We start from the raw sequence: 27,869 nt of genomic DNA, 5'->3' as shown, positions 1-27,869 counted from the left end.
GTCGCACGTGAGCGCTGGGCCGGCTCCGGATTGGAGCTTTGCCGCAGCGACGCTTCCCTCGCGTCTGATTGGTCGGAACCCCGAAGTTTTCGCGCCAACGCAATGCATTGTGGGTAATGGTGGCGGAAGTTCGACGCTCGTGGAGGGTGTTGTTGTTGGTGTTCGGGGTCTGCGCCGTGTTTCGGTGTTTAACTTTCGCCAGTGGGAGGGGGATTTGCGGTGGGAACCGCGGCCGTGTGTCGGCGTGTGAATGCGGGGCGAAGAGTCGTCGGATTCCGAGTCGGGGAGGATGGAGGAGAGTTCGGTCCGGAGGAGTTTGGAGACTTTGTGTCAAGAACTGAACATGGACGAGCAGACCGCAGCTGAAGCCATGGACAACTTCACAGCAATATGGAATACATACTCCCTGGAGGTGAGCAAAAGCGCCCGGTTTCTACTGAACCAGGCGGCCTGCTGCTAAAAACTAACTTTAACTGCTCCGGGGACTCCGACCTGGTCTGTAGGGAAACCCCGACCGAGAGACACAAACCCGGGGTTAAAGGGCTTGGGCGACCCGCTCCCTTTGGTCGGTCGGGGCTGAGAATCGGATGTGTTTACCTGGTTCGCCTTTAAACTCAACGTGTGACTGAATGTCGAGCTTCACCAGTTTGAACTTGATAAACTGAGATACAAAGTACAAATCTATAGCAGATAAATAGAAATATCAAAATCAGATAATTGTAAACAACTTTTACAATATTACTGATATTTTTTGTTTTTATCCACACCGGTATATAACCTTCATTTATACTAATATTGATTGTTCATATTTGTATAATCCATGCAGGTCAGCGTCATGTCCCCTATGCTACATATTACAATATATAATATATAATCCATAAAGTCAACAACAAATCTATATGTTGGTTATCTTGTGGGTTTGCTATTTCAGCTAAAAATTAACTTATTACAATAAAAAAAAACATTAAATATAAGCAGTAAACGGGGAACTTATATTTGATTAATTTTTTTTTGCTAAGCCAGAAGCTCAGCAGGACAATGGATTATTATTTATTTGTTTTTGTGTTCCTGCTTTGGGTTTTTCCCAGACCCACAACAATCCTGAGATTAGGAGAAATAAATAATCACACCATAGCAATCGTTTTTAAACCACAGTGACTTGTGTAACGTTATTTTTCTGAGGTTGAAAACAATTTTCAAGACTAAAATGAAGTAAAAATGCAACATTTTTCTGATCAAATCACATGTAGACTTTCTGTGCTGACCATGATTCCTGCTGCTCTGTCTCCAGGGAGAGGTGGTCCACTGGCTGGCCTGTGCGCTGTATGCGGCCTGCAGGAAGGGCTCCACTCCCACCGTGGGGAAGGGGCTGATGGAGGGGAACTGCGTCTCGCTCACCAGGATCCTGCGCTGCGCCAAGCTGAGGTCGGACGCTTCCTGCTTCACTAGAAACCATTAAAACTACAGAAAAACTAAATCCAGCCGTGATGAGTTCAGCTGCAGATCAACGTAAAAAACATCCACGCTTTTATCAAAATCCTGCAGCAGCTTTTACGTCACAAAGATGCTGAAATTACAAAATTCACTCCAAGTTTTTTCTTTGTCAAATTTTTCTCTTCTTTTTTTTTGCTGCTTATTTTACATTTTTAATAATTTCAAGCTGTTGGCCAAACTCTCTGTCCAGCAGAGGGCAGTGTTCACAAAAACTTCTGGTGTGTAAAATCTTCTGCACTGATGTAGAGATGAGCAACAAACTGAGATTTAATTAAATCCTGCTAATGTGGCTTTAGCAGCTCTAACATTTCTGTCTGTTGAGTTTTTAATAAGAGACACAGAAACTGTTCTGGCTGCTCAAGTTTGTTGCTCGAGTTTTTCTGATCTCCGCATTAACTCTGGCTGACTAAGTGGACAAAGCATTTGATACGGTTTGATGCACCGTGCAATCAGAAAAATAATACTAAAAATAATTATAAAATAATATAAACCAGCGTGAAGCTCCACACCGGCTGAACCTGCATGATGAGGTCAGCGCTGGTTCGTTAACCGCTAACGCTCCGACCAACCGGGACCACAGACATGAACAGCGCCACACGCTGGGCAGCGAGTTGAGATGGAAACGCTGCATATAATTCTTTGTTCACAATTATAAATCATTCTCACCGCTCGCTCAATCTGCACCTCTGAAAGCGACTACAGTTTATTCCTGCGGTTCACGTAGAGCTGCGCAACCAGAGCAAACACGGTGGGGTTTAAACTCCTGCCTTGATGTCCTTCATAACATAATAATTCCTCACAGAAAGTTGATGTAAATATCCATACAGGTCAGTCAGCCTGTGTCCAGATTGAGTGAAAGGAGGCGAGTGATCTGTGCTGAGGTAAAGTTCATGAAGCAGCGGCAGCGCGAGGCAACGGGCTGAGGCGCCGCGCGCTGCCGGCTTTAAATGCATAAACTATAAACATATCTATTATAAACTTATCTTTTAGGAATAAATCTGCTCTGCCAGTGAAACGCTCAGAGCAACAGAGATGCTTGCAATCTGGCAAAAAACAAAGAAAAAAAATTAAGCGATTTTTAAAATTATTATTATTTTCCTAAAAACATAAACAAGCAACACTTAGCCTGGTGGGGGCTAGTAAAACATGGCGGCTGCCAGGCTTACATTACTCTGGGGGAAACCCTGGCGTTTATTTCTCTGTAGCAGTGAAACGGATCAGATGTTGGATCGAGCTTTTATAAGCAAACATTTTCTACCACAACGTTTGGACAGTCAGTACTTAGATAAGTATCAAAAACTGCCAGAATTGATCATAAAACTGTTGGTGATTATCATAAATTTGTTAGGAATTATCACAAAACATTGGAAAACATAACAAAAAAAAAATAATAATAAGAAGAAATTGGCCTTGAAGGAACCAAATAGTGTCCTTGTCCAATCAAAACTCTCCTGAGAATGCCGCAGCCGCCGGCCAATCAGCGACGATCTCTGATGTGGAGAATCTGCAGTAAGTTTGTCAGGTTATATGAGAAGCAGGTTGGTTAGTTTTTCATCGGACGATATTAAAAAACGTCGGTACTGTCCGACGTTTTTTTCACAGATGATAATCAGACAGAAACGTTGAAACCAAACCATCGCAGTTTGGTAGCGACTGATTTATGATTTATGTCCAGACACCAAGAAAAAAAGCCGAATGTTTTCTGCTCCGCGTTTTGCCGTTTTCTGACTGGACATTGCTGCTGTCGCCCTGTTCAGCCTCATCCAGTTCTTCTCCAAGATGCGGAAATGGGCCGACATGTCCAACCTGTCGCAGGACTTCAGACTGCGGATGGACCGGCTGGAGCGCAACTTTGAGGTTTCCACGGTGATTTTCCGTAAGTTCGAGCCCATCTTCAGGGACATGTTCGTGAATCCCCAGGGATGCGAGGCACCACGGCAGCCGCGCAGCAGGAAGCACAGGTACCGAGGCGATGCCGTTGGTTTTAATGTTGAAACCTGTGCCTGTAAAGAGTGTGTTTGTTCTGGCAGCCTCACTGGGAGTGTGTGTTACTTTACCCCTGCAGGCGGCTGCCCTGTCACATCACTGACGTGTTCAAGTTCTGCTGGACGTTGTTCGTCTACACTAAAGGTATCCGGAAACGATCCGCCAGTTTCTGCTGCGTCGCTGTAACGTGTTTCCTGCTTTCTGCATTCTGGGCTGCAGGAATATGATCATTTATTCAGTTATGATATATATTCTGAATTAGGGCTGAAACAATTCATCGTGATTAATCAGTTATTGAAATAATCACCAACTAATTTAGTTACTGGTTGATCGTTAACTGGAGGATTGAGACTAAAAAAAGTCAAGTTGCTAAAAAAAACAAAACATCTTCAAATCAGTTTTTAATCCAAAACTTTACTAACACTTTAAATATTTTACCCAAAACTCCTCAACTTGCCTGTCCAGGCGGGGTCACCTGGACAGGACAAACAACCAGGCACACACACACACACACACACACACACCCCACACACACACACACACACACACCTAGGGAGAATTTATACAGACCAGTCAGGTTGACCAGGACAGTCCACTGTTTCTGGACTGTGGGAGGAACCCGGAGAACCGGAGAGAACCCGCCATGCAGAGGGAGAACATGCAAACAGAAAGACCCCGGGCCGGGAATCGAACCCAGAACCTTCTTGCTGCAAGGCAGCAGCTCTAACAACTGCGCCACCATTTTTAATGTATTTCTAATATTGTATAAAAAGGTTTAAGTGGTTAAATGAAAAATCTGTAGAATGTGCCAATTATTTTACCTAATTAGTCGATTAATGGTCAGAATAATTGATTACTCAAATCCTTATTAGTTGCAGCTGTCGTCTGAATCGATTTGTGTCAGAGCGATTCCTGAACTGAGTGAATAGTTGCTCTCCAAACACAGAATGAAGTAATAAAATGACCTTTAGATGAAAAATACTTGAATCAGTTTTTGTTCTTGTGTTGCGTTTAGTTGATTTCTTCTTGGATGTTTTTGTGCCGATCCGAACTGAGCGAGGAATCGATTCCCTGCAGGAAACTTCCGGATGATCGGAGACGACCTGGTGAACTCGTACCACCTGCTGCTCTGCTGCCTGGACCTGGTGTTCGGCAACGCTCTGCTGTGTGCCAACAGGAAGGAGCTGATCAACCCCGGCTTCAGAGGTCAGAGGGCACTGCAGCAGCTCCGCTTTCACAGAAAAACGTCAGACGATAAAGACCAACATCGAACTTTTAGCACATTTCCTGTCCAAAGCGGTAAAACGTGGTGGAACTGTTAATCTGTTGATGCTTCAGCTTCATTCAGTTTCTACATGAAAATAATGTTCAGATAAAAAACCTTTACATCTTGAATGGAAAACGTTTTAAATTTTGTAGTTTTTCTTCATTGTGTGTTGCTGTTTATGATTAATAAATCAGGTAATGATTAATCGATTACAAAATTATGGATGGTCGTTTCAGTAATTGATTAATCAGTTCAGCTGTAATATTAAATGGTAATAAGCAGAAACTTTCCTGACAGATCCAGAGGCATTTAAAGTTCAGAATCAGTTTTAATTCATCAAGTTTTACGCCAATGTGACAGACTGGCGACTTGTCAGGATGACCACGCCCCCGTCAGGGTGACCCCGCCCCCGTCAGGGTGGCCCCGCCCCTGTCAGGGTGGCCCCGCCGCTCACAGCTGCAGGCCTCAGCCTCCCAACTCCGCTGGGGACAAGGGTGCATAAAAATGTATGGATGGTTTTGCGGTGACTGGATCACTGAATGTTTTCCTACCTGTGTGTCTGCAGGTGTGCCTCCCTCGTTCCGATTGGACGGCCCCGTCCCCCAGCTCGAGGCTCCGCCCTGCGTCTTGGAGAAGCTGTGTGAGCTGCATGACGGCCTGGTGGTGGAGGCCAAAGGCATCAAGCAGCACTACTTCAAGCCGTACATCCACAAACTGTTCCACAAACAGGTCGAGGCTGATCACTAATAACCAGGAACAATCAGTTAATAACAAGTTAATAATGATCAGTTAATAACAAGTTTATTAACTGATTATTTATTAATAACCAGGTAATAACCCTAACCCAGCGTCATGCTGTGTGTCCATCAGATCCTGAAAGGAAACGAGACGCTTTTCACTGAAATGTTGGATCCTCAGAACTTTATTGACAACAAGTAAGAAACAGAAGCTCCATTTTTGTTCTGTAATAATTATTTTTATTATTTTCTGCTGCGTTTTGCGCTGCGTTTCCCTGCCGGTGCTGAGCGTTCCTTGTGTCCTCAGTAAAGCCATAAACAAGGAGTACGAGGAGTACGTTCTGACGGCTGGAGACTTCGATGAGCGCGTCTTCCTGGGAGCCGATGCCGACGAGGAAATCGGAACGCCAAGGAAGTTTGTTCAGGAGAGAATCGCCAGCCAGGCTGCAGCTCAGAGAGACGGGCAGCAGGTGGAGAAGGTACAGACAGACAGGCAGAGAGACAGGCAGAGAGACAGACAGGCAGAGAGACAGACAGGCAGAGAGACAGACAGAGAGACAGACAGAGTCTCAAACAGGCCCAGATGGTTTTCACCCTCAGAAAAATCAATTGTCCTAAAAACAAAGTCATTCCTGGTTTTGGTCTCATTATTTTAGGATGAAGTTCACAGCAAACAGGAAGTTGAGACGTTTCTCTCTCTCTCCCTGCAGCGCGGCTCCCTCGCCCCGTCCACTCCCCTGACGGGACGCGTCTACCTGAAGGAGAAGGACTTGCTGTTCACACCCGTCTCCGCGGCGACGCAGAGCGTGACCCGGCTGCAGAGCATGGTGGCGGGTCTGAGGATGGCTCCCAGTGAAAACCTGCTGCAGATCTTCAGGTTGGCTCCAGTTCCTGCTGTTCCCTGCTGCGGCGGCGTTCCCCACTGCGGCGGCAGCGTTACCCGCTGCGGCGGCGTTCCCTGCTGCGGCAGTGTCTGACCCTCCTCCAGCCCGGTAGACCTGCTTCTACTGGGACCAAACTGCATTTGTCGCGAGCCATTTCTCCTGTTAGCGCTAGCTTAGCATGTTAGCTTTGGTTGTATTTACCCAGAATGCCCTGCTCCGCAGTCCACTTCCTGCTTTTGGAGCGATGTCCAGTCCACTTGGCGTTCACATTCAAACCAACCAGAGTTCACTTCAACCGAACCCAGACCGAGGTTGACCGTTGATTTTCATGTTTCCTGTTTGTCTCTGCAGGTCCTGCTCCAGAGATCCCACTGACTCCATTCTGGCTCGGGTCAAAGCTTTGGGACAAACCTTCAAGGAACATTACACCAACGACTCTGAGGACACACCGGGATCTCACATCGGTACGAGAAACGCCCTGGACTCCAGATGGAGCTGAATGTTTTCTTTCAGACTCTAATGCTGAATGTTTTCTTTCAGACTTCGCTGAGAGCCGCTGGAAGCTGGCTGAGATCCTCTACCACAAAGTCCTGGAGAACGTTCTGGTCCAGGAGACGAAGCGTCTGCAGGGCCGGGACATGAGTGTAAGCAGAGAGCGGAGCAGAGTGCGGCGGCGTACCGTCCCTTTAAATCTGACCCTGCGTTTGCTGCCAGGTTCTGCTGGAGCAGGACATCTTCCACTGTTCCCTGATGGCGTGCTGCCTGGAGGTGGTCCTGTTCTCCTACAGCTCCCAGAGAACCTTCCCCTGGATTATCAGCGTCTTCAAGCTGCCGCCGTTCTACTTCTTCAAGGTAACCAGTCCCTCGGGACAGGAAGTGACGCTGTGCTGCTTTAATGTGCTGACGTTTCCTCCTGCCTCTAAGGATGGGATCTGGAGTTTATAACTCCTAACTACGATGTCGGTGCATCCTTAAAAAGTCTTAAATCCAGGCATCTGAAATGAAAATGTTAAATTAAATTTATGCAAGTTGGCCTTAATCTTAAATTTTGTTGTGACAGGATATTTAATCTAAATATCTGTCCAACAAATCAATCAAACAGCTGCAGCTGATCCAGAATGCTGCTGCTGGCGTTCTCACTAAAACCAGGAAGATAGAGCACATAACACCAGTTCTAAAGTCCCTCCACTGGCTCCCTGTAGCTCAAAGAATAGACTTTAAAATACTGTTGTTAGTTTATAAATCACTGAACGGCTTAGCACCACAATACATTAAAGATCTGCTGTTGTTGTATCAACCTTCCAGACCTCTCAGGTTCCTGGTTCTGGTTCTGCTCTGCATCCCCAGAACCAGAACCAAACGAGGAGAAGCAGCTTTCAGCATCTATGCACCACAAATTTGGAACAAACTTCCAGAAAACTGTAAAACAGCTGAAACACTGACTTCTTTTAAAATCTCGACTAAAAACCCACCTGTTTAGGATTGTATTTGAAATGTAATCAATTACAAATTTATTGATGGAACTTGACTTAATGATTGATTCTGTTTCATTGTGTTTCTGTGTTTATAATGATGTAAAGCACTTTGAAATGCCTTGCTGCTGAAATGTGCTATACAAATAAAATTTGATTGATAAAGTATTCTCGTTAGTTTCCATCTTCTTTAGGGTTGTGAGACATTTTGGCATCAGGTTCAGTATCACAGATCTTTTTTGTTGTTTAGGTCTGAAACGTCACCAAACTTCTGACCGTTTTTCAGTTTCTTTTCTTTAAATTAGTCATAATTTGGACAAAGTTTCTGTCTACAAAATAAAAACATGATTATCAGAAACGGAAAGACAAAACCAATCTGTGAGAATTTTTCGTAAATAGAGTGAAAAAATGATCGAACTGTTTTGATTAAATGAGTGAAATGACAGAAAAAATTAAATAAAATGTCTGGAGAGAATCTGAAGGTAGAATATTGATCTGATGCTGACTTGGTATCAATATTTCGCATCGATCCTCTCACTGCATTCTGTGACTCGAGGCGGCTGAAGCTACCGCTAATGTAGCCATTCTAGCCACCTAGCTAGCTATAGCGTTTTTTGTGCATCCTGGGTTGAATTTATCGCCGGGCGACGTTGGATCGGGCTGCGGCTGTTCGGAGCGGCGGCGGGTTTCCTCCTGGCGCTCTGAGCGGCAGGCAGACTGAAGCTGTTTGTGTCGCATGCAGGTGATCGAGGTGTTCATCCGCTCAGAGGAACGTCTGTCCCGCGACATGGTGAAGCATCTGAACTGCCATCGAGGAGCAGGTTCTGGAGAGCCGGGCCTGGGCCTCGGACTCCGCCCTGTGGAGCGCCCTGGAGGCCGCCGGCGGGAAAGTCCCCACGGTGGAGGAGGTGAGCAGCATGCTGTCCTTCCTGCACAGAACCAACTGAACAACCATCAGCAGCTGAAGCGTCTTCATAAACAAATAATATAAAATCATTTTTAACTCAGTAAAAATTCAACATTTTGATCCCTCATTTCAGAAAATAAACTGGTTTAGAGTTAAATTCTCCAAAGTTTCCTGTAATTTATGTCTGGATGAAACGTGGGGCTGATCTGCGTCATGCAAAAGGAGCCCAGACCAGAACCAGAACATCGACATGTAACAAAGCTTTAAGTCTCATCTCCCTGCTTAAAATACGAATCAATAAATAAATTAATATTAACAGAGAGCAAACTATCTGTCATAGAAAGAGTCCAGCTCTACGCATCTTGGTTTAAGTGAGAGAGAACATAAGACCCATTTAATAAGAATATATTATATCTGATTAATTGAACCAGATATTTTTTGTTTTTATATATTTATAGAGTATTTTATTTGGTGAAATGTCACAAACCTGCCAGCAGGGTTGATTATCATGTTCCAGTTTTCTGTTCAGGAGAAACGTGAAGCTGTTTCACAGTCAGGAAACTTTTATTCTTATTTCAACGGAGACAAACTGAATCCATCTCCGCCGGTCCAGACGAGGTTCTGCCTGGAACCGCTGGCTCGTCATGAATCCTAGGAAACGTTTATTCTGAAAATCAGAGTGAAGCGACATGAACGTCCTCCAGAGTCCTGGAATCACTCGGATATTTTTCAGTAAACTCTACTGGGGTCCGTTTCTGTGCAGGTGAACTTCTCGTCTTGTCTGGATCCGGGTTCCGGTTCCGGTTCCTCTAACGGCCAGTCTCATCTGCCGCTGATGGCCCAGTCTCCCATCATCCACCCTCGGATCAGGGAGTTCAGGTCGGGTCTGGGAAGTTCACGGAAAGGTCGGTTTCCTGCGTTCTGACATTTGTCACGGTTTCCACAGGATTCATGACGGTTTTGTCTCCTTCCAGAAGTTCCTCCGTCTCCGGTGTCGGTCCACGACAGGTACAGCTCTCCGGCCGCCGGCAGCGCCAAGCGCCGGCTCTTTGGCGACGACCCGCCGGCGCCCCCTGCTGGCCTGAACGTCGCTGTCAGCCCGACGCCGTCTCCAGTGAAGAGGTTGACGTTTGGGACGAGCCAGAAGAATGGAGGCCAGAGCGCCGTGCTCAGCATCCCTCTGCAAGGTGGGTCCGGTTCTGGGTCTGGTTCTGGCTCTGGTTAACCTACCTTAGCAGTAACTTTTCAGCCTGAAATGAGTCGGTCCAGTGATGTAACTGAGGTCCAACAGAACCAGAACCCGCTCTGTCTTCTGATGTGTGCAGGTGAGCGAGCGTTCGCCCTGATCCCGGTCCAACCCTGCGACTCCTCCGGCGTTGTCACGGCTCACTTCCTGCTGACCTCATCCCCGGGTCGGGTTGCCGTTGCCACAGCGACCTCCAGCACCGACCCCCAGGCGGGGACCGGGCGGCCGCGGCGAACCGGGTCGCTGGCGCTGTTCTTCAGGAAGGTAGGAGCCGGAGAACGGCTGGTGCAGCACCCTTGACCTCTGACCTCCCTGACCTGTGGCCTCCTCCAGGTGTACCACCTGTCCAGCGTGCGGCTCAGAGATCTGTGCCTGAAGCTGGACGTGTCGTCGGATCTGCGCCAGAAAATCTGGACGTGTTTTGAGCACGTTGTGGTTCAGTGCAGCGATCTGATGAAGGACCGACATCTGGACCAGCTGCTGCTCTGCTGCGTCTACATCATCGCCAAGGTAACCGCACGCTCGTTACGCCATCGCCAAGGTAACCGCACGCTCGTTACGTCATCGACAAGGCAACCGCACGCTCGTTACGTCATCACCAAGGTAACCGCACGCTCGTTATGTCATCGCCAAGGTAACCGCACGCTCGTTACGTCATCGACAAGGCAACCGCACGCTCGTTACGTCATCACCAAGGTAACCGCACGCTCGTTACGTCATCGACAAGGCAACCGCACGCTCGTTACGTCATCGCCAAGGCAACCGCACGCTCGTTACGTCATCGACAAGGCAACCGCACGCTCGTTACGTCATCACCAAGGTAACCGCACGCTCGTTACGTCATCGCCAAGGTAACCGCACGCTTGGTTTCTCGTTTCAGTAATGGCTAAGCAGCTTACTGTTTAAGGAGAAATACAATTTTCTTTGCTGCTCTGTGGAAAAACTGCATCATCACATCTAACTCTGTATCATGCTGGAAAATATTAATTTGTTTATTCAAAATCTCTTAAATTTTACACACATTTAGAGAAAGAATCTGAAAATCTAAAATAGCTCAATTTATCTTCCACTGCAGCAGAAAATAAAACATATAAAATCCAACAGTAAAGTTTTGAGATTATAACTTTACTAAAAGAAAGTGAGTTCTGTGTCGCGTCTTATTTTCTCCCCTGGGAAACAAAACTGAAGGATTCATAGAAACTGATCAAGCTTAAAAAGTAAAATATAAGTTAGATTGATAAATTTTATAAACTATTTGCAGTATAAATGCATGTGAGGCTGCAGTCACAAGGAACTAAAATATTTGTAGGATATTAAATTAAAATCATGCAAAATCAACAGATTCCCACATTTTTTTCTCGCTAATTCATAATTGTTTGTTTGCTGCAAATTTTCTGTAAAAATGAAAATTAATACATCAGTTAATGAATCAGTTCATTGCATCTAATATCAGGTTATACCCTAAAAGACCACAAAGTGTCCATCTGCCTCAACAAGCCAGATTTGAGTTCACAGGGTGAACTCTGACGTCCTTCAGAGGGCCAGAAACGGCCCCCGGGCCTCAGTTTGGACACCCCAGCTGTTCAGTACATTTACAGGATGAGATGTAGCCGGTAGAACAGGACAGGTTGACAGAAACATACGTTACTGGATGGCTCTGTTGCTGAAGTGCGGCTCCTTTAAGGCGGCGGCCATTTGTTTCTCCCTGCAGATCACCAAAGAGACGATCACCTTCCAGGACATCATGAAGTGTTACCGCAGCCAGCCGCAGGCCAGCAGCCACGTGAGCAACTCTCACTGCTCAGCGTCCACAGCTGCTGCACAGCCTGCGCTGACTCTGTGTGTGTGTGTGTGTGTGTGTTCAGGTGTACCGCAGTGTGTTGCTTCGTCACACTCCCAGAGAGCAGCCAGCCGATGAAAACATGGAGGTGGACTCCGTGTCTGGAGGAGAATGTAAGAACAGATGCTAACTGCGTTAGCGTTAGCTGCACAGGTGATCCTAGCAGCTTCACAGAGGAGACTGTGGAGGTTAAAGGTCATATCTGGTCCAGCTGGGTTTGTGAAGGACTGGGCAGCAAAAACAGTCAGGAGATGTAAAAACAGTTTCATATTTCTGTTTGTTGACAGAAACTAAAGAGGAAATGAGTAAACTAGTTATTTATTTTAGTCTCAGCTACATGACGACGTCCTTATTTCCTTCCATCAGGGTTAAATATGGGTTTAATATTATTATTATTGTTATTGCAATATCACATCATGTTTTCCTTCAGCTGCAGAGAAAGCCAATCAGCAGCCAGCAGGCAGACATCCTGACCAATCAGAGGAGGAGGAGCGTGGTGACCTCATCCAGTTTTACAACATGGTGTTCGTCCTGAAGATGAAGAGCTTCGCTATGCGCTACGCCACCGGCGACGCCCGGGTACGGCACGCTAACGCTTGGCCGGCATGCTAATGTTAGCGCTGCTCTGACCTCTGACCTGTGTGTCCTGCAGGCCGACGCCCCGCCCCTCTCTCCGTTCCCGTCTGTCCGCGCTCAGCCTCTGTCGCCGCGGCGCGTCAGTCAGAGACACTCGCTCTACGTTTCACCTCACAAGAACTCAGCAGGGAGTCTGACGCCGAACTCCTTCACCTACAGGATCAACAGCAGCCCGTCCAAGGCAAACACACACACACACACACACACACACACTCACACACTCACACAGTTCTCAGCAGAGGATGCTCTTGAGAATCAGCTGTTAAACGTCAAAACAAGAAGAAAAATACTTTTCTTGGACAAACTCTTCCCATATTTTTGTGCATTTTGTTTCCAGTTTGGTTCTTAACTCACTGAACCACAAATGAATGTGTAACAACTACCGTATTCTCCGAACTATAAGCCGTTACTTTTCTCCCACGCTTTGAACCAGGCGGTTTATAGCCTGGTGCAGCTTTTCTGTGGATTTTTCTTCAACCACCAGGGGGCTCTGTAGCAGGAAGTGAATCATTGGAAGTCAAAATTGGAAATCAAAGAAGAAAGCGCTGATTTTCATTTAGAACCAGTACATGCTAGCAGCAGGAATGACGGAGAAATGTTTTCAAACTCATCAAGGAAGCAACACGAAGAAGTTCATATGATGCAGCTTTTAAGTTGAAGGCTGTAGATCATGGCAGGACACGTCGATAGCCGCTGCAGTAAGCGCGGCGTGAACGAATCCACGGTTCGGCGTTGGAGACGCAGGACTGCGTCCTTAATAGCAGATTTACTCAGGGTGGAAAATGGCGGAGAGACATATAATAGCGGCTTATATGTGTACGTTTCCAGTTTTTTGGGTTTTTTTACTTTGTGGGTGCGGCTTATAGTGAGGTTATAGTATTGTCTGGAAAATACGATACTTCAATGTCTAAAAAAAGTATTTCTATGGTTTTTAATTTTTTACATTTTTCCACATGATGACATGTTTTTTGTTTTAACCTCTTCTGTTTCTCCGTTTGTTGACGTTTAGTTTATAATATTATTATTAGTTCTTTGCAGTGTTGTATAAAGTACTGGAATCTCAGAGTCAAGTAAAAGTACAAGTACCTCTCCAAAATACGACTTTGGTAAAAGTCGAAGTCACTGACTGAAATGTTACTTGAGTAAAAGTCTTAAAGTATCTGAAACTTCTTGTACTTAAGTATGGAAATTACTGTAAAAATGGATGTACTCAAGTAATGTAATGAAAAGTACAAGTAAAAAGTAAAACAAGGCAAGTTTGAATGACATTTCTTATATCTTGGTAAACTTGTCAAATAAACTTAAAATAATGTACCCAACCAAGTGCAGGCAAAATGAAACCTGCTAATAAATTGTTCCAGTTTTAAAGAGTAGCACATGTTAATGGTTTGTGGTTTTGAACTTGCATGCCTTTCCTATATTCGTTAAATTTAGTCTAAATTGCTATCGCTATGGCTTCTGTCCCCCATTGAACTAGGGTGACCAGACGTCCTCTTTTTCCCGGACATGTCCTACTTTTCAGACCTAAAAAGATGTCCGGGGGGAATTTAAAAATTGTCCGGGATTTTGGTCAATTGCCTCAAAACACATTACATAGCTTACAGTGGATTATAGGGCACGGCGCTGCGTGTCACGTAATCCCTGAGCCGCGTCAGTGCGGGCAGCACTCTTCTCTGTTCGACCCCCCTCCCACCCAATGCAAGGTGTTCCGATTTCTGATTTCCCCAACAATGGGAGAAGCGAAACAGGTGTATCCTATTGGAGGTGATGAACAAGCCAGGCAAGCAGGCTACGACTTTGTTCGGTAGCCTGCTTGCTAATCAGTAGGTGGGGTCAAAACACTTCGTTTCTCTCTCTCGCTTTTTTGTAACGAGTAACTAAACCACACATTGAAAATGTATCGGAGTAAAAGTACGCAATTGAGTTCGGAAATATAGTGAAGTAAAAGTGAAAGTCATCAAACATTTTCATACTCCAGGAAAGTATGAAGTACTCCAAAATGTACTTAAGTAAAGTAGTGAAGTATTTTTACTTCGTTACTATACAACACTGGTTCTTTGATTTCTCTCTGCTGATGAAGCTGACTGATGAACGCGTTCCCGGCCTGCAGGAGCTGTTGGACATCAACCGGATGATCCGCCAGGGCGCCGTCAGCAGGAAGAGGGCCTTCACCATGGAGGGCGACGTGATGATGTCATCAGCGTGCGACTCGCCCAGTAAGAGGGCGTGTCCGGAGAACGGCAGCGGTCCCGACGTTCTGCTGAAGCGCCTGCAGGACGTCGTGTCAGAGCGCCAGAGTCACTGACGGAGCCCCGTAACCACGGTAACGCGTTACAGAACCGCCCGTACCGGCGGCTCCACATGGAGAAAGGTTTTACACGCTGACCTGGCGTCAGTTTGTCCGGTTTGAGAAAACGGTCGGAACACAAAACGCTTTAATCCAGATTTTCTGCTGCAGGATTATTTTAACTGCTAATCTGATCAACTCATGTTCGTCACTCAGCCACATTTGCTAGAAATAATTTAAAATCACATAAAATTGCTTAATATTTGTGATTTTATATGACCTTAGAGTCAATATTGGATTTGTTTTTAAACCAGGAGTGTCCAAAGTGTGGTCCAGGGGCCATTTGTGGCCCCCCAAACTGATTTTGTGCGGCTCATGAACATAATTGAAGAACAGCACATATCTACTGTTTTTTTCAAGTTGAGACTTTTTTTTTTTTATTCGACTTAAATTTTATTCAAATGGAGACCAACCTGGGTTAACGGGTCGCTGTCTCTTTAAGAAACTTCATCACATTGTTTTGGTACAAAACAGTAAAAATCCACTCGGACCTTTTGCTCCGTTTCCTCGTTCTTCCATCACGTGGTTTGATCTTCACCAGTTTCCTGTTCGAACATTTTCAGCAGATGTTTATCAAAGCAGATTTTCTTTTCATTTTCTGGAAATGATTTAGTTTTTTTCCAAGTGCGGTCCAAATTCTCAGAGAGGTCAGAGGTCAGAGCAAGGCTCGCTTTGAGCAGAATCTGATGCTATCTAGTTTGAATTTCTTTGGGAAACGAGATGAGACGATCATAAATGTTTGTATTTATATGGTTTTACTTTTTTAGTGACAGTATTGCAAAAAATATTGTTTATAGTTTCTTGTGATGTTTTTTATGGTGAGACGTCCTCAAGTCTCATATTTATGTTGGTAAAAAAAATCAAGTTTTAAATATTTTATGTTAGTTTTTACTGGTATTTTTTAGCCTTTCAGTGTGTAGCATCTACACATCATCCTGGCAGATATTACATTTCACTTCATGTAACAGTAAAAATTAACAAAATGTTTGGTTTTTTGTAAATCTAAAGTTTAATCAAGATGCAATAATGTTTGAGAGTTTCTTTCCTTTTGTAAAATAAAGTGAATTTCTCTTTTCAGTTATTGTCGTTAATTTTTTATTTCGTTTTATTTTTTCCTTTTTTGTCTACAGGGGTTTTGTAAAAAAAAAAACCAAACAATAAAACTTGTAATTTCTGCACATTAATTGTTTTAGTGTCTCTTCATCGGGATGTTTTACAGAGAATCTGAAGAATCCTAATTCTGACTTTAAGATATTAAAAACATCCCAGGAGTTTTATCTTTGACTCTGAGATGAAAACAGAGGAATGACTTTTATAGCTTTAAAATACGCATTAATTAATCTCTTCACCAGTTCAGAAACAGAATGAATTTTAAATAAATAAAAAAACAGAAAAGAAAATCTTGAAAAACAAGTCCATTTAAATATTCTGGGATTTTTCTCAAAAATGAATAAATTTTATGCAATGATGAACGGCGTCATGATGAAATCACCTTCTGTGACCTTTGACACGTCCCGTCTTAGTGTTGGCATGTTGCATTCTCAGGTGACGTAACTTTCACCGCTCCCAGATTGTAGCGAAGCTGCTAATATTTGTCTCTAATATCCAGATATTTGGCCTGAAGGTCGTATGATTAAAAACAGATTTCTCACAAAATAAGACTGATGCTGACGTCTCTCACACAGAATCCATGGATCTATTTTCAGCGGCGGATTAATCACTAACCTGGCGTGCAGAGTGAGCGTTCACGCTAACAAAGATTAAAAAGGTTTTAGAATCATCTGGGAGAAGCAGGGTGCTTCTTTCTTTCTCATCTGATGTTTTTTTTTTTTTGCAATGAATTCTGGGACTTTGTGGCTCCAGAATGAAATAAATGTGATAAATAAATCTGTTTGTCTGAACCTGGAAATAAAAAGGTTTCATGTTGCAGTGAAGGAGGAAGAAACCGGGTCTTTTATTGCTGCTTCTTTAGGATCAGTGGCGCAAAAGGTGGCTATGCAGTGTATGCAACGCATAGGGGCGCTGCACTAGAGGGGGCGCAAAAACGATGTGGGGAATTTTTTTTTAATATAGTCAGCATTTTATGTGCTTAACAGCTGTTTGTGTATGAAATGATCAATAACAGAGGAACAGCACTGATTAGGCGCCCCCCTCCCATACAGGCAGCTTGGGCAGCGGCTGAGGCGCGTTTTCTTTCTTTTAAATTTGTAGTAATGCCTCAACAACAGGGAACTAAAGATGGGGCGCAGAAAAAACTCCGGGGCCCAAAACAGAAAACGGAAGAGGGGGAAGGATAAAGATGTTGGAGAGACGAAGAAAAGCTTTTCAAAGTGGTTGAAAGACAGAAGGTAAGAAATGTCCGTGTATCAACAAGAGAGTTGTAAATATTCAGTTTTTCTTAAGCTAGCCTACAATGATGATTCCGCATCCACCTCAAAAATATGTAGTTGCGCCCCTGTTTAGGATCAGCATGTCTGAGCCAGATATGCGTTGCCATGGTAACGCTCATGGAGACCGTTTTCAATGCAAAGATAAAGCAGGTGTAGTTTTTTTTCAGAGCGATTCATTGGACGTGACCAAGATTATCTTTCATATCTTCAGGTCAGTTTTTTGTGTTTACAGAAGATTCTGTCGTTTAGTCCAGATGTTGCATGTGGTTTAATCATTTGTATGATTTGCGTTTTGCTTTGATGTTTAACTTTTTATTTTGTTTAATTTGTTTTACATTTAATTTTCAACAAACCTGCAAAGTTTTCTCTTTTTATTTTTACCGAAATAGTTTTACAGAATCAGAATCACGTTTACAGACGTTGAGTTGTGCTTACTGTTTTTATTTTTTATATTTTTATGCATCCAGCCACAGTCTGGATTGATATTATTTCTTTAATAAACATATATCGGCATTAACGCCCAGAAACACTGGCAGCTTGTGATTTCTGCAGTTATTAATCCAAAAACATAAAATAAATGTATTTCATGTAGTTAAGAGTTGTTGTAGGTGCTGACAGCGGCAGCCATGAAGGCTCTCCTGTTGCAGTCTGTGCTACAGCGGTTCTGACAAAACCTCTGACTGGAAACACTTCCACACTGTAAAACGGTCTCAGCTGCTGTGGTTCTCTTCGTCTCTGCTCTGAGTCAAACCAACCTGTTCCCCTCCTGGCCTGTGGGGGCGCTGCACCAAGAACCACTGAAGGAAACGACACAAAAACCTCTGAAGACACTGAGAGCAACTTCCTTCTTCACCTGATGGAAACAAGATGGAGGCGTCAGATTTTAGCGGTTTGAGGATTTCTCTTTAGTCTTTGGCTAAAGACCAGGAGCCATTTCTCCTGCTAGGCTAGCACGTTAGCTTTCGGTGTATTTACCCAGAATGCCCTGAGCTGTAGTTTGAGTTTGATTCACACCTCACCAAACAAACTCTAATTCTAGATGAATTAGAGTTTGATTAAAGTGGACTGAACATGGACGGTGTGAATGCACCTTAAACCTCTTCTAAGGTCCTGCAGTGGCTAGCTGTGCTGCGGTGCAGATACAAACTGTATACTAACAGAAACAAGAGGAGACCTGTTCTGTTATTTCAGTTCTTCTCTTTGCCTCTTCTGCATCTGGAAACATTTTTATTTTCTTTTAACTTCTGTTTGTGAAAATAATCGCAATAGCTTAAAATCAAACAGTTATTTCCCTCAGTGACCACCAGGGGGAGCTGCAGCTTCACAGCATCCTGACGGAATAGGTAAGTATTTTTAATTTTCTTATTTTTAAAGGAAAAGTGAAACAACTGAAATATTCTTCAGTTTATTTGACATAAATAACGTAACATTTCCGGCCAGCTGCATCGATGATGCCTTTAAAACCTAAAATCGGACCTTTTATCGCCTCCCTGGCCGCCAGCAGCGGCTCACAGCGGATGTTCTGGCGCTGCAGCCTCAAGCTGCTGCTGTTCGGAGTGATGTAGGTCAAAAGGCAGCAGACACCATCTCCACTGACACCAACCCGAAAACCACAGGCTGCTTTTGCGCATGGTCAGTGTCAGCCACCATCCTCATCCTCTCTCTCCGCCTTCCTCATTCGCCGTCCAGCCGCCTCCATCTCCGGATGAAGATGATGAAGATGTTCCCGGCGGCCGGAGCCAGGCTCGGCTCCAGCTCCAGGTAAGCCTCCAGCCTCCCGCTCCGGGCTCAAGCCGTTTCCTGACGCGCAGCTCGGCCAGCAGGCAGCCCGCCACCCCGCGTGGATTCCGGCACGGATTCCCGCAGCAACCCGCGGAAATATCGCTTCTCTTACATTTTCCTCCATCAGCCCGGGACGAGGCGCCTGCTGCGGGGAGGAGCAGCGCGTCGGTCGGTGTGTCCATCAGCTGCAGGTTTCACACACACACGCACAGCAGGAGTGTTTTGGTCCAGATTTCTGGCAGCTTGCATCACAAGGTCACTTTGCTCGACGGTGCCTTGCTCGTGGGCTCGCAGGCTGCCGCTGCTGAATGTGTGTCAGTGGGCCACCGGAGAAAACAGACTCGACATTAAAGGTTCGTTTTATCCGTGAAATCCCGCATCAGCCGCAGTTAAAGGGGAGGTAGTGTCAGGGGACAGATTACCGCTCACCTCTCCTTTAATGATCACACTGCTTCTGACAGAGATGCGAACCGAACCCCGGCCGTTACAGGCGCAGAAAACCTAGCAAACAGCGAGAGGAACATTTCCTGCTGCTGGCCCTTTAAGGGACCTGAAGTTGAACCACCTTCAACTCTCGCGGCTTCCGGGTGTGATTTCCAACATGTCTGCTTTGGATGAAGACAATTTATGAACACCAGCAGCTAAGTTGCCACAGATTCTGAAATGGGTTTTATGTCTGGACTTTGACTAGGCCAAGCTAACATTGCTTTGCTGTTGATGTGTTTAGTTTGTAGACCGAAATGGAAAATTCTGACTTTCCAGTTGGAAAAATCAACTGGAACCAATCAGAGGTCAGATTTCCCCAGACTTGGCGATTCAACATGGCCGCCTCACATCACCAGTGGTAGACTGGTGGAGGAAACATGTTTTACAGTGCGTGGAAAACACTGCAAACTTTTGCTCACTTGGGTCAAACTTGACAACTCCAAAGGACTGGTGGGCCAAAACATGTCAATTTAAAAGTTAAAATTATTGAAAATATGATTTTTCTTTCAACCTTCTCAATAATAAACTAAATGTAAACTATTTAATTAAATTAACTCTATTTTTTAGTAGAAATGGAATCATAGATTTGAAACTTCAGATGTTTTTTTTTTTTGCACGTTTTCCTTGAAAAGCATCCAGTTTGATTAAGATTCACTTCCTGTGTTCAGCCCAGTTTTACTCCAGCAGCTGAAAGCAGGTCTGGCTGCGCCGCCGAGGATTTTACAGTGTAAACCAGTGAGTAGATGTGGCCCTGGTTACCACGGCAACAGGAAAGCAGAAAGCTTGGAAAAGATGATCACTTTGTGTTGCATCAGTCATTTTTGCTTGTAGATTTTGATTGAAAACTTGTAGTTTTGTCCTGATTTATTTTTGAATTGTGATGAGGGGCCACAAAAAATTATTCCAGGGGCCACAGATGGCCCCCGAGACTCACTTTGAACACTGCTGATCTAAAATCTGTGTTACAAGCAGCGTCTGCAACTCTAAACTGAACGACCTCTGCCGCCGCCTGCATCCCGCAGTCAGAGCCGGAGCTGAGTCAGTGGAGCGGGCTGCTGCGCATCAGGGGCGCAGGAGCAGCAGCAGGCAGGCGCTGATCCAGAAACCAAACTAGGATCCGATTAGTTTGGTTTGGCTCCAAAAGCACCACTGTGGTCAGTGTGATAATTTGGCTGCTGTCGTTGTATTCGAGATCGGTATCGAGACCATCAACCACTTTTTGATGGTCTCGGTCTCGGACTTGTCTCGGACTCGGACAGCTGTGGAAATATCATCAGCATATTGTCCAGTTTATTTGTCAACATCTTTGTTTTCACTGGAGGCAAAACTGATTAAAATCCATCGTGGCCGGCCCAAGGCATAAGTAAACTAAGCAGCCGCTTAGGGCCCCTGGGGGCCCCCTAAGTGGAACAGGAAATAAAATAAATGAATAAATTGCTCTTGGGGGCCCCCTGTTGGCCGCGGTAGGTACCGCACTGCACGGTAATATGAGCTGCTGAGCATCAGAGTGGATCCAAACCTACAAATCACCGGGGGAAGATAAGTTAGCAAAGCAGTGTGGCAAAAAGGACTTATCCTTCAGGGAGAGAGAAAAGAAAGAGGAATAACAGAGGAAAAGTCAAGATAAAGGTTTGTTTTAATGTGTCTCGGTAATGTAAAGTTTATTAGAAAGATTTGCGGAGCTGCTAATAGAAACTTGGCCTGATAGCAACATGAACGGCCAGACATTTAAGCCAAACACCTTCATGTTTGTGTGAAACTGAGTTTTAACTTTAAATGAGTTGATTCTGGTGGTTGGCCTTAAATGTTTCTGAGTTTTTTGTTCGTTTGTTTTCTTACTTCTAAATGGCGTGTTTGATAACAATAATTTAAACTAATATTTCACATTATCTAGCAAAATGTTTTTACAACAGGCTACATGGCTACTGCATCAACGAGCTAATAGAAACTGTAATTGGCAACATGCCGTTTGCTGCTGATAATTTATTGGCTAAAACAAACATTATTTTTACATCAACTTCTAAGTTATATGAAACTTCTCGTATTAAAATTATTTGAAGGCTCAGAATCAACCCGGTCCACATCTCAGGTGAGAAAGACTCACCTGGTATAAGTTACATTTTTAGCTATTGTAATTACACCTTAGAGAAACTAATTTAATCAAAGTATGTCATGAATACTTGTATTCCAATTTATATAGAGCTGCACTGATGGCAGTTTTCTGGCCGGTCCCCAGTTACTGATCTTTAAAAAGCCTGACCTGCTGATTTAGATTTTGGCCGATTCCATTTCTTTTTGTCTGAAATGCTGTTAAATATAGTTATAAAGTTGCTGAGTTGGCGACTGTTGTTACCTGTAAACGTTCAGACCTGACCTGGTGGTCGGTCTGTCAGTCAAGCCTCTGACTGCAGAGCAAGAGGCCAGTGGCTGATTTTTAAACCTTTGCTGAGATAAGATCGGCTAGCATGTAAGTATCGGCGATCACCGATCCCCCTAATTTAAGGAAATTGGCGCCCAGAAATCGACTGGCCGAAAAATGTGTCCTATATGATACCTGCATATAGGATATAAGCTAAACAAGCTGAGTGAAGCTGACACCCCACCCACGTCAAAAAATCCAGCAAATGGTCTGAGTGGTTAGAGCTCCGTTTGTGCAGCTTTGGTTTCTGAGATATTAAAAATAATTTTTTAGGTCATCCAGGGTTCATCTTGCTCCAAAACAAACTAAAGTGGGTTACTTCGTTAGTGCTCTGTTTGTGCCGTTAAAATTACCGCAGCGAAGTTGTTTTCAAGTTGGATGTTGGATAGTCCGATATCCGCGGAGCGAGTGGATATTGGCCTTAGACCTCTGCAGATGAGACGGAAGCAAATCAGAACAAAGAAGAGTTTGAATTGATATTTATAATTTATTTTAGCTCTAAGCATTTCATATCTAGGTGTTTTTGGGAGGATGTGGATCTTTCAGATCAATTTGAGAAACAGTTTTTATCATATTTCAGTAGTTGCTGTAAAGTCGGTAGTTGCTGTAAAGTAGGTAGTTGCTGTAAAGGCAGTAGTTGCTGTAAAGTCGGTAGTTGCTGTAAAGTAGGTAGTTGCTCCCTTTGACGTTTAATTGTGTAATTTGAGATTTATTAAATAATTTGATGTGAATATTTTGGAAGACTGTTTTCTAGGAAGTCTTGGTGCAGGATGAAGATGTTTTTAGTTGTATTGAAATTGTTTTTCCATAAAAATGCAATCCAAACAGTTTTTTAGCATCAGCAGGATCAACAACCGGATGTTACTGCTGGCAAAAGCCACGGAAGAAGAAGACGGCAGGAAGTGGTGGGAGGACGCCGGCGCCGCGTGTCTGAACGAACGTTTCCATTATTTAATGGAAACGCTGCATTTGCTGAACAGTTTTTCTGACATTAGCGAAATTTTTTTATTAATGGAAATGCAGCTACAGCGATCTGCTGGGGGATAAAACCTTTCATCTTCACTGCAGCGCTGAATGAATGAACTGCATCGAACGGATTCTTTCAGAAACACACACGACCTTAAATCACTCCAGGATTTTACATCTTGACATTTTGCGTCTCTTAAATCTTTCTAAATGTCAAATTTAATTGCATTTGATTAAATTAATCAGTGTTAACTGCAAACATAAATGAATCAATCTGAGTATGGTCAGATTCATAAAAATGTGAATGCTATTGAAAAGTTGATGTATTTCAGTAATTTAAAGCACATTTGGTTGACGTTTTAAAGCTTTTATTTCAGTTAATTGATGATTTTTTGCTTACAGTTGATGTAAACATGGCATTTAAGATTAAAATCAGAAAAGTAAAAACCGTTTTAAAGCATAAATATGAAGGTGAGTGGGAGGCTGTGATTCTTAGACGGTATTTTAATGTTTGTGTCCCGCAGTGAGGACGGGTTGGTGAAGACATGAGCCAGAACTGATGGAGTCTCTGAACGCCGTGGAGCTCCGGGAGCTGCAGCGCCGCGGCGGCTCGGCCAGCGGGGGGCGCTGCGCCGCCGGAGGCTTCGAGAACGTCTCCTACCAGCAGGACGAGGAGTCGGACGAGCCGGGACCGGCTGCGACCCGCGTCTGTCCATCCAGAACCAGCACGGTGACAGGATTTGTTTTCAGGGCTGCAACAATCAACCATGATTAATCGGTTATTGAAATAATTGTCCAGTAGTGAATGATTTGTTAACAGACTTAAAAAGAACAAACTGAAAGAAAATCACTGAGCAGAAAAAGCGTTTCTATTCAGTGACTAACATGTTCCTGACGTCGGACCACTTTCCTCAGTAACCAGTAATCTAACATGTTGCTTTTTCAAATCCAGTAGTCAGACTACAGTTACTTATCGAAACCACTTTGCGTTACTATTTTCTTATGTAATTTAATTTTATTTCCTCTACGCGTCTTAGGGAGTGACCGCCGTTTCTGTGCGACAGTATCCGCAGCGACAGAAATGTAAACAAAGGAGGGAGACGCGCATTTTGTTGCTGGAAAAACAGGAACTATTTTGAGTTTCAGGCGCCAAGTCCGTTTATTATAAGCGGCTTTGGGCTGTTTTTTTTTTTTTCTAAAGTCGCTTGCAGATTTAATGAGTCGATTGTTGCTGTTTTTGGGGCTTGCAAATAAGCAGACATTAGTCTGACATCCAGTTAGTTTTAGTCAGGCTCTCCCTGTCCATCATTTCCCGGATGATCCGTCCCGCTGTGTCTTTGTTAATGTCAAGTTAAAATATTACCTGTGAATGACGTCGAGCTTCGCGTTGCGCTACAGAAAACTGCAAACATGGAGACTAATACGAACAGCGCAATAAACGTGAAAACGGCCACGAATGAACGAGTCCGTAAAGTTGTGCAACTAAACGGCATTATAATTATTAATATGAAGATAAGTGTCACAAATCTGTGCAGCCAGCTGAGTTGTGGAGCCGCAGGAGGAGCGCTGCGCTGCGACAGCAAACACAGGGCCGTAACGCAGAACCTGGAGGCTGGGGCAGGGGGAAGGGGGCCTAAAATCCTATTTATAGTTTTCCAGACAATAGAAACACAGAAACAAACTCAAATTACTAAAGTTTTTTTGTACTGTTGTAACCAGTAAACAATCTCCCCTTCAGTTCAACATTATCAGTGGAGGAACTAATTTATTAGTAACTTTTTATTAGGATAAAAGAGAACTAGAATGTTATTAAATCAATATTAAAGAATTATTGATTCAAAATAAATTCCTGTGTTTTTCTGAAAAGTTATTTTTAAGTTAGTTTTCTCGTTTTAAGTGTAAACAAGTTTTTGCTCCAGGAACGGAACAGAAATACAGATTTAGTGTTTTGCAGTGTGGACAAACATTTCTCAGATTTTTTGTACATTTTCTCTTTTTCTTCTTGTTTGTCTCCAATCTTTGATCCTTATTAAAATATCATTTATGTATTTTTAACACTTTTCTTCTCCTGCAGCTGCAGGTTTCTCCAGAGTCGTGTGACGATGAGGATGGCGGCGCCGCTGGAGGAGGAGGAGGTGATGAAGGTGTGGGCCTGGCGGCGCCGGGCCCGGCTGACGGCCGCTCTGCGGACCTGGGCTTCGTGGTGGCGCTGGTTCTGCTGGTGAGCGGCATCGTGCTGGTGGCGGTGGCCTACACCGTCCCCCGGGACGCCGGCGTGGATCCGGACTCGGTGTCGGCCCGGCAGATGGAGAAGCTGGAACTGCACTACGCCCGCCTGGGCTCGCACCTGGACAGGTGCATCATCGCCGGGCTGGGCCTGCTGACGCTGGGCGGGATGTTCCTGTCCGTCCTGCTCATGGTCTCCATCTGCCGGGGCGAGATGTACCGCCGCCGCGCCGCCTTCGTCCGGCCCAAAAGGACCTACGGCTCCATCAACCTGAGGATGAAGCAGCTGGCGACCGGAGAGGCGGACGGAGATGGAGTGGAGCGGATTCTGGTGGAAAACACACAACCAGGGTCCAGCCGGGACCAGAACTCAGAACCAGAACCGAGCAGAACGCCGGCTGCTGCTTCAGCTGAATGTGGAGTTTAGTCAGAATTGATCCTGTTGGATTCGGTTCGGTCCAGTTGGATCCCAGCCGTCAGAAGCCAAGCAATCAGACGGCTTTGTGACGTTGGCAGACAGGAAGTGGAGCGGTAAGGCCCGGTGGACAGAACTCATCTGGAGGTTATTAAAGATCAGAATCACTGAAACAATTCACTGCAAACTAAAATACTCAACCAGTATTTTAGTTTTTAGTGCAAACTACTCCAATTTACTTGCAATAAGACAAAACTATCGTACTTTTTAGCTCCATGTAGTAGTTTGTTTTCAGGAATTAATCTTGGAACATTAATTTTAAATAATTTTTTCTCCTCCAGCTAATTTCTTTCCTTATGTAACTTTTTAATCAATATTAAGGAATCATTGACTTAAAACAAACTTCTTGCTGAAGATTTACTTGTAAGTTGGTTTTGTCTTATTTCCAGTATTTTAAGATATTTGCACTAGAAACTGAACTAAAATACTTGGTAAGATTTTGTGTTTTTGCAGTGTAATAATTCCTGCTATTTTAATCCTATTAAAGCTATAAAAAGCACATTATTTAGAAACAGAAATCAGGAATAATGTTTTAGTTTCAGACCAGATACACCTCAGTCACATTTTAATTATAGACAGAATATACATTTAATTATTATAATTAATAAAATAAAATAAGACAGAGAGATTTGTTGCTTGTTCTTAAACAGAGGCAACATTTATTTATTTAAGCTTCAGCCATAAAATAAAAACCAGGTAGAAATTAAAACCACAAACCCGACATGAACCCAATAAACCATGAAATGTTCAGTTATGAACTATAACTGAATAAAAATATGGAAATTAGCTTCAGGTCTTTTGGAAATGTCAGATTTTTCACAGCCAGCCTGAGGCATAAGCAAAGACTTCTATATTCGTTTCTGTTTCTCACTGTGAGAAAGTTTCCTCCTGGATGCTAACCGCTAAGTGTTAGCTTCATAATATAACCTAGATGCTAACCGCTAAACGTTAGCTTCACAATATAACCTGGATACTAACCACTAAACGTTAGCTTCACAATATAACCTGGATGCTAAGAGTTAGCTTCACAATATAACCTGGACGCTAAGCGTTAGCTTCCTAATATAACCTGACAGACGCAGCTGAGGCTATAAACACAAAATATGGAAAAGAAAAAAAACATCAACATAAACTGTTGATGTTTTAAAATGTTTGTAGTTTTTAATTGAAGATGCTCAAATTTAATCATCATTCATGGATCTTCTAGCCTTTTTTAACTGATATTTAATCATATTTACATTATAATTTTAAAATAATTCTCAGTTTTCATGTGAACGTTGTTTATTAAACCAAAAAGAAATGAAAAATAAAACAAACATTAAAAGAGTTCCAGATAGAATCTGAGCTTGAATGCAGTTTGATTTTTATGAAAATGTTAAAGTTTTAAGAAAAACTAAATAAAGAGCCAGAGTGTCGTCGTTTGGACAGAAGCTGCTTTAACCTTTAATAATGTTTGGTTTTCTGCTGTATTAAATATGAACTGATGGTATTAATGTCAAAACGCTGCAATATGCCTTAACCAGAACACACTGCTGTGTGAATAAATATTACGCTAATGTAACCCAGTGTGTGTTGAACCAGTTAGCCAAGGGTAATGTAGCCACACACACGCGCGTGTTTGCTAAGCTATCTTTGAGGGGACTTTCCATTGACTTTCATTCATTTCTACAGCCTAAACCTTACCCTTACCTTTACCCTAACCATTACATACCTAACCCTACCCAAAACTCACCTTAGTCCTAAATCTGACGCCTGGCCCAAAAACAGCGTTTCCCCTTGTGGGGCCCAGGCTCCAGTCCCCACAAAGAGCAGTGGGTCCCCACAACGTAGTATGTTTCAGGAAAATGGTTCCCACAAGGTATTAGAAACAAACGCACGGAGACACACACACACTCCTACACACACACACACACACACTGTTTGCTGTAATCTTCACAGTTTTAATTCATAATCAAGTTTAACCTTCACAGCCAATATCTGGATCAATAATCTGATTGATAAACTGATGGATTAAGATTATAATCTCTGATTTTCTTTTCTAAATAAGAAATTAGAAATGACAGAAGTTATTTTCAAAAATTGGATTTTATTTCAGTCATCTGTTCCTGTGCGGAGCGTTGATATTACCACGGTAATATTAGCAGAATAAAGACAAAAAGTTATTTTTATGAAAAAAGACTCTGATAATTCAACTTATGAATTTAATTCTTTAAATTAAACTCAGTTTGTCCAATCGTTTCAAAGTCTGATAATTGATGCTGATGTTAAAAGTGGGCGACTGTGGCTCTTTGGTAGAGTAGTTGTCTTGC

General features: G+C 43.6%; 2 protein-coding genes across 4 annotated transcripts; both read left to right on the top strand.

Annotated features, from left to right (window-relative positions):
- The first annotated feature begins 119 nt into the window (after window positions 1–119).
- rbl1 (retinoblastoma-like 1 (p107)) lies at window positions 120–15,896 on the top strand. The gene is given in 23 exon segments (XM_032548629.1): window positions 120–412; window positions 1,292–1,425; window positions 3,252–3,455; window positions 3,560–3,624; window positions 4,558–4,686; window positions 5,313–5,476; window positions 5,618–5,682; window positions 5,792–5,963; window positions 6,195–6,361; window positions 6,720–6,832; window positions 6,909–7,012; window positions 7,083–7,220; window positions 8,583–8,645; window positions 8,647–8,748; window positions 9,511–9,652; window positions 9,722–9,934; window positions 10,073–10,257; window positions 10,327–10,503; window positions 11,705–11,776; window positions 11,859–11,946; window positions 12,264–12,412; window positions 12,486–12,650; window positions 14,580–15,896. Coding segments are annotated over 23 exon segments (3,168 nt in total). The 5' UTR covers window positions 120–250; the 3' UTR covers window positions 14,775–15,896.
- A 2,959-nt stretch (window positions 15,897–18,855) lies between these two features.
- On the top strand, window positions 18,856–26,680 carry tmem74b (transmembrane protein 74B). Of its 3 annotated transcripts, none has more exons than XM_032548643.1 (3): window positions 18,856–18,967; window positions 23,384–23,589; window positions 24,934–26,680. In XM_032548643.1, exons 2-3 carry the CDS (start codon window positions 23,419–23,421, stop codon window positions 25,510–25,512), a joined length of 750 nt encoding a protein of 249 aa, XP_032404534.1. In that variant the 5' UTR covers window positions 18,856–18,967; window positions 23,384–23,418; the 3' UTR covers window positions 25,513–26,680. The 3 variants fall into 3 exon arrangements, with proteins under 3 accessions (XP_032404534.1, XP_032404535.1, XP_032404533.1); XM_032548644.1 differs by lacking the exon at window positions 18,856–18,967 and adding an exon at window positions 18,985–19,179 and having other exon boundaries at window positions 24,934–26,064; XM_032548642.1 differs by lacking the exon at window positions 18,856–18,967 and having other exon boundaries at window positions 23,195–23,589; window positions 24,934–26,064.
- Window positions 26,681–27,869: the final 1,189 nt, after the last annotated feature.

Source organism: Xiphophorus hellerii, chromosome 20, assembly GCF_003331165.1.
Source record: "Xiphophorus hellerii strain 12219 chromosome 20, Xiphophorus_hellerii-4.1, whole genome shotgun sequence".
In the NCBI taxonomy this organism is placed as follows: Eukaryota; Metazoa; Chordata; class Actinopteri; order Cyprinodontiformes; family Poeciliidae; genus Xiphophorus; species Xiphophorus hellerii.
This window is presented reverse-complemented; position numbering and strand designations above follow the sequence as displayed.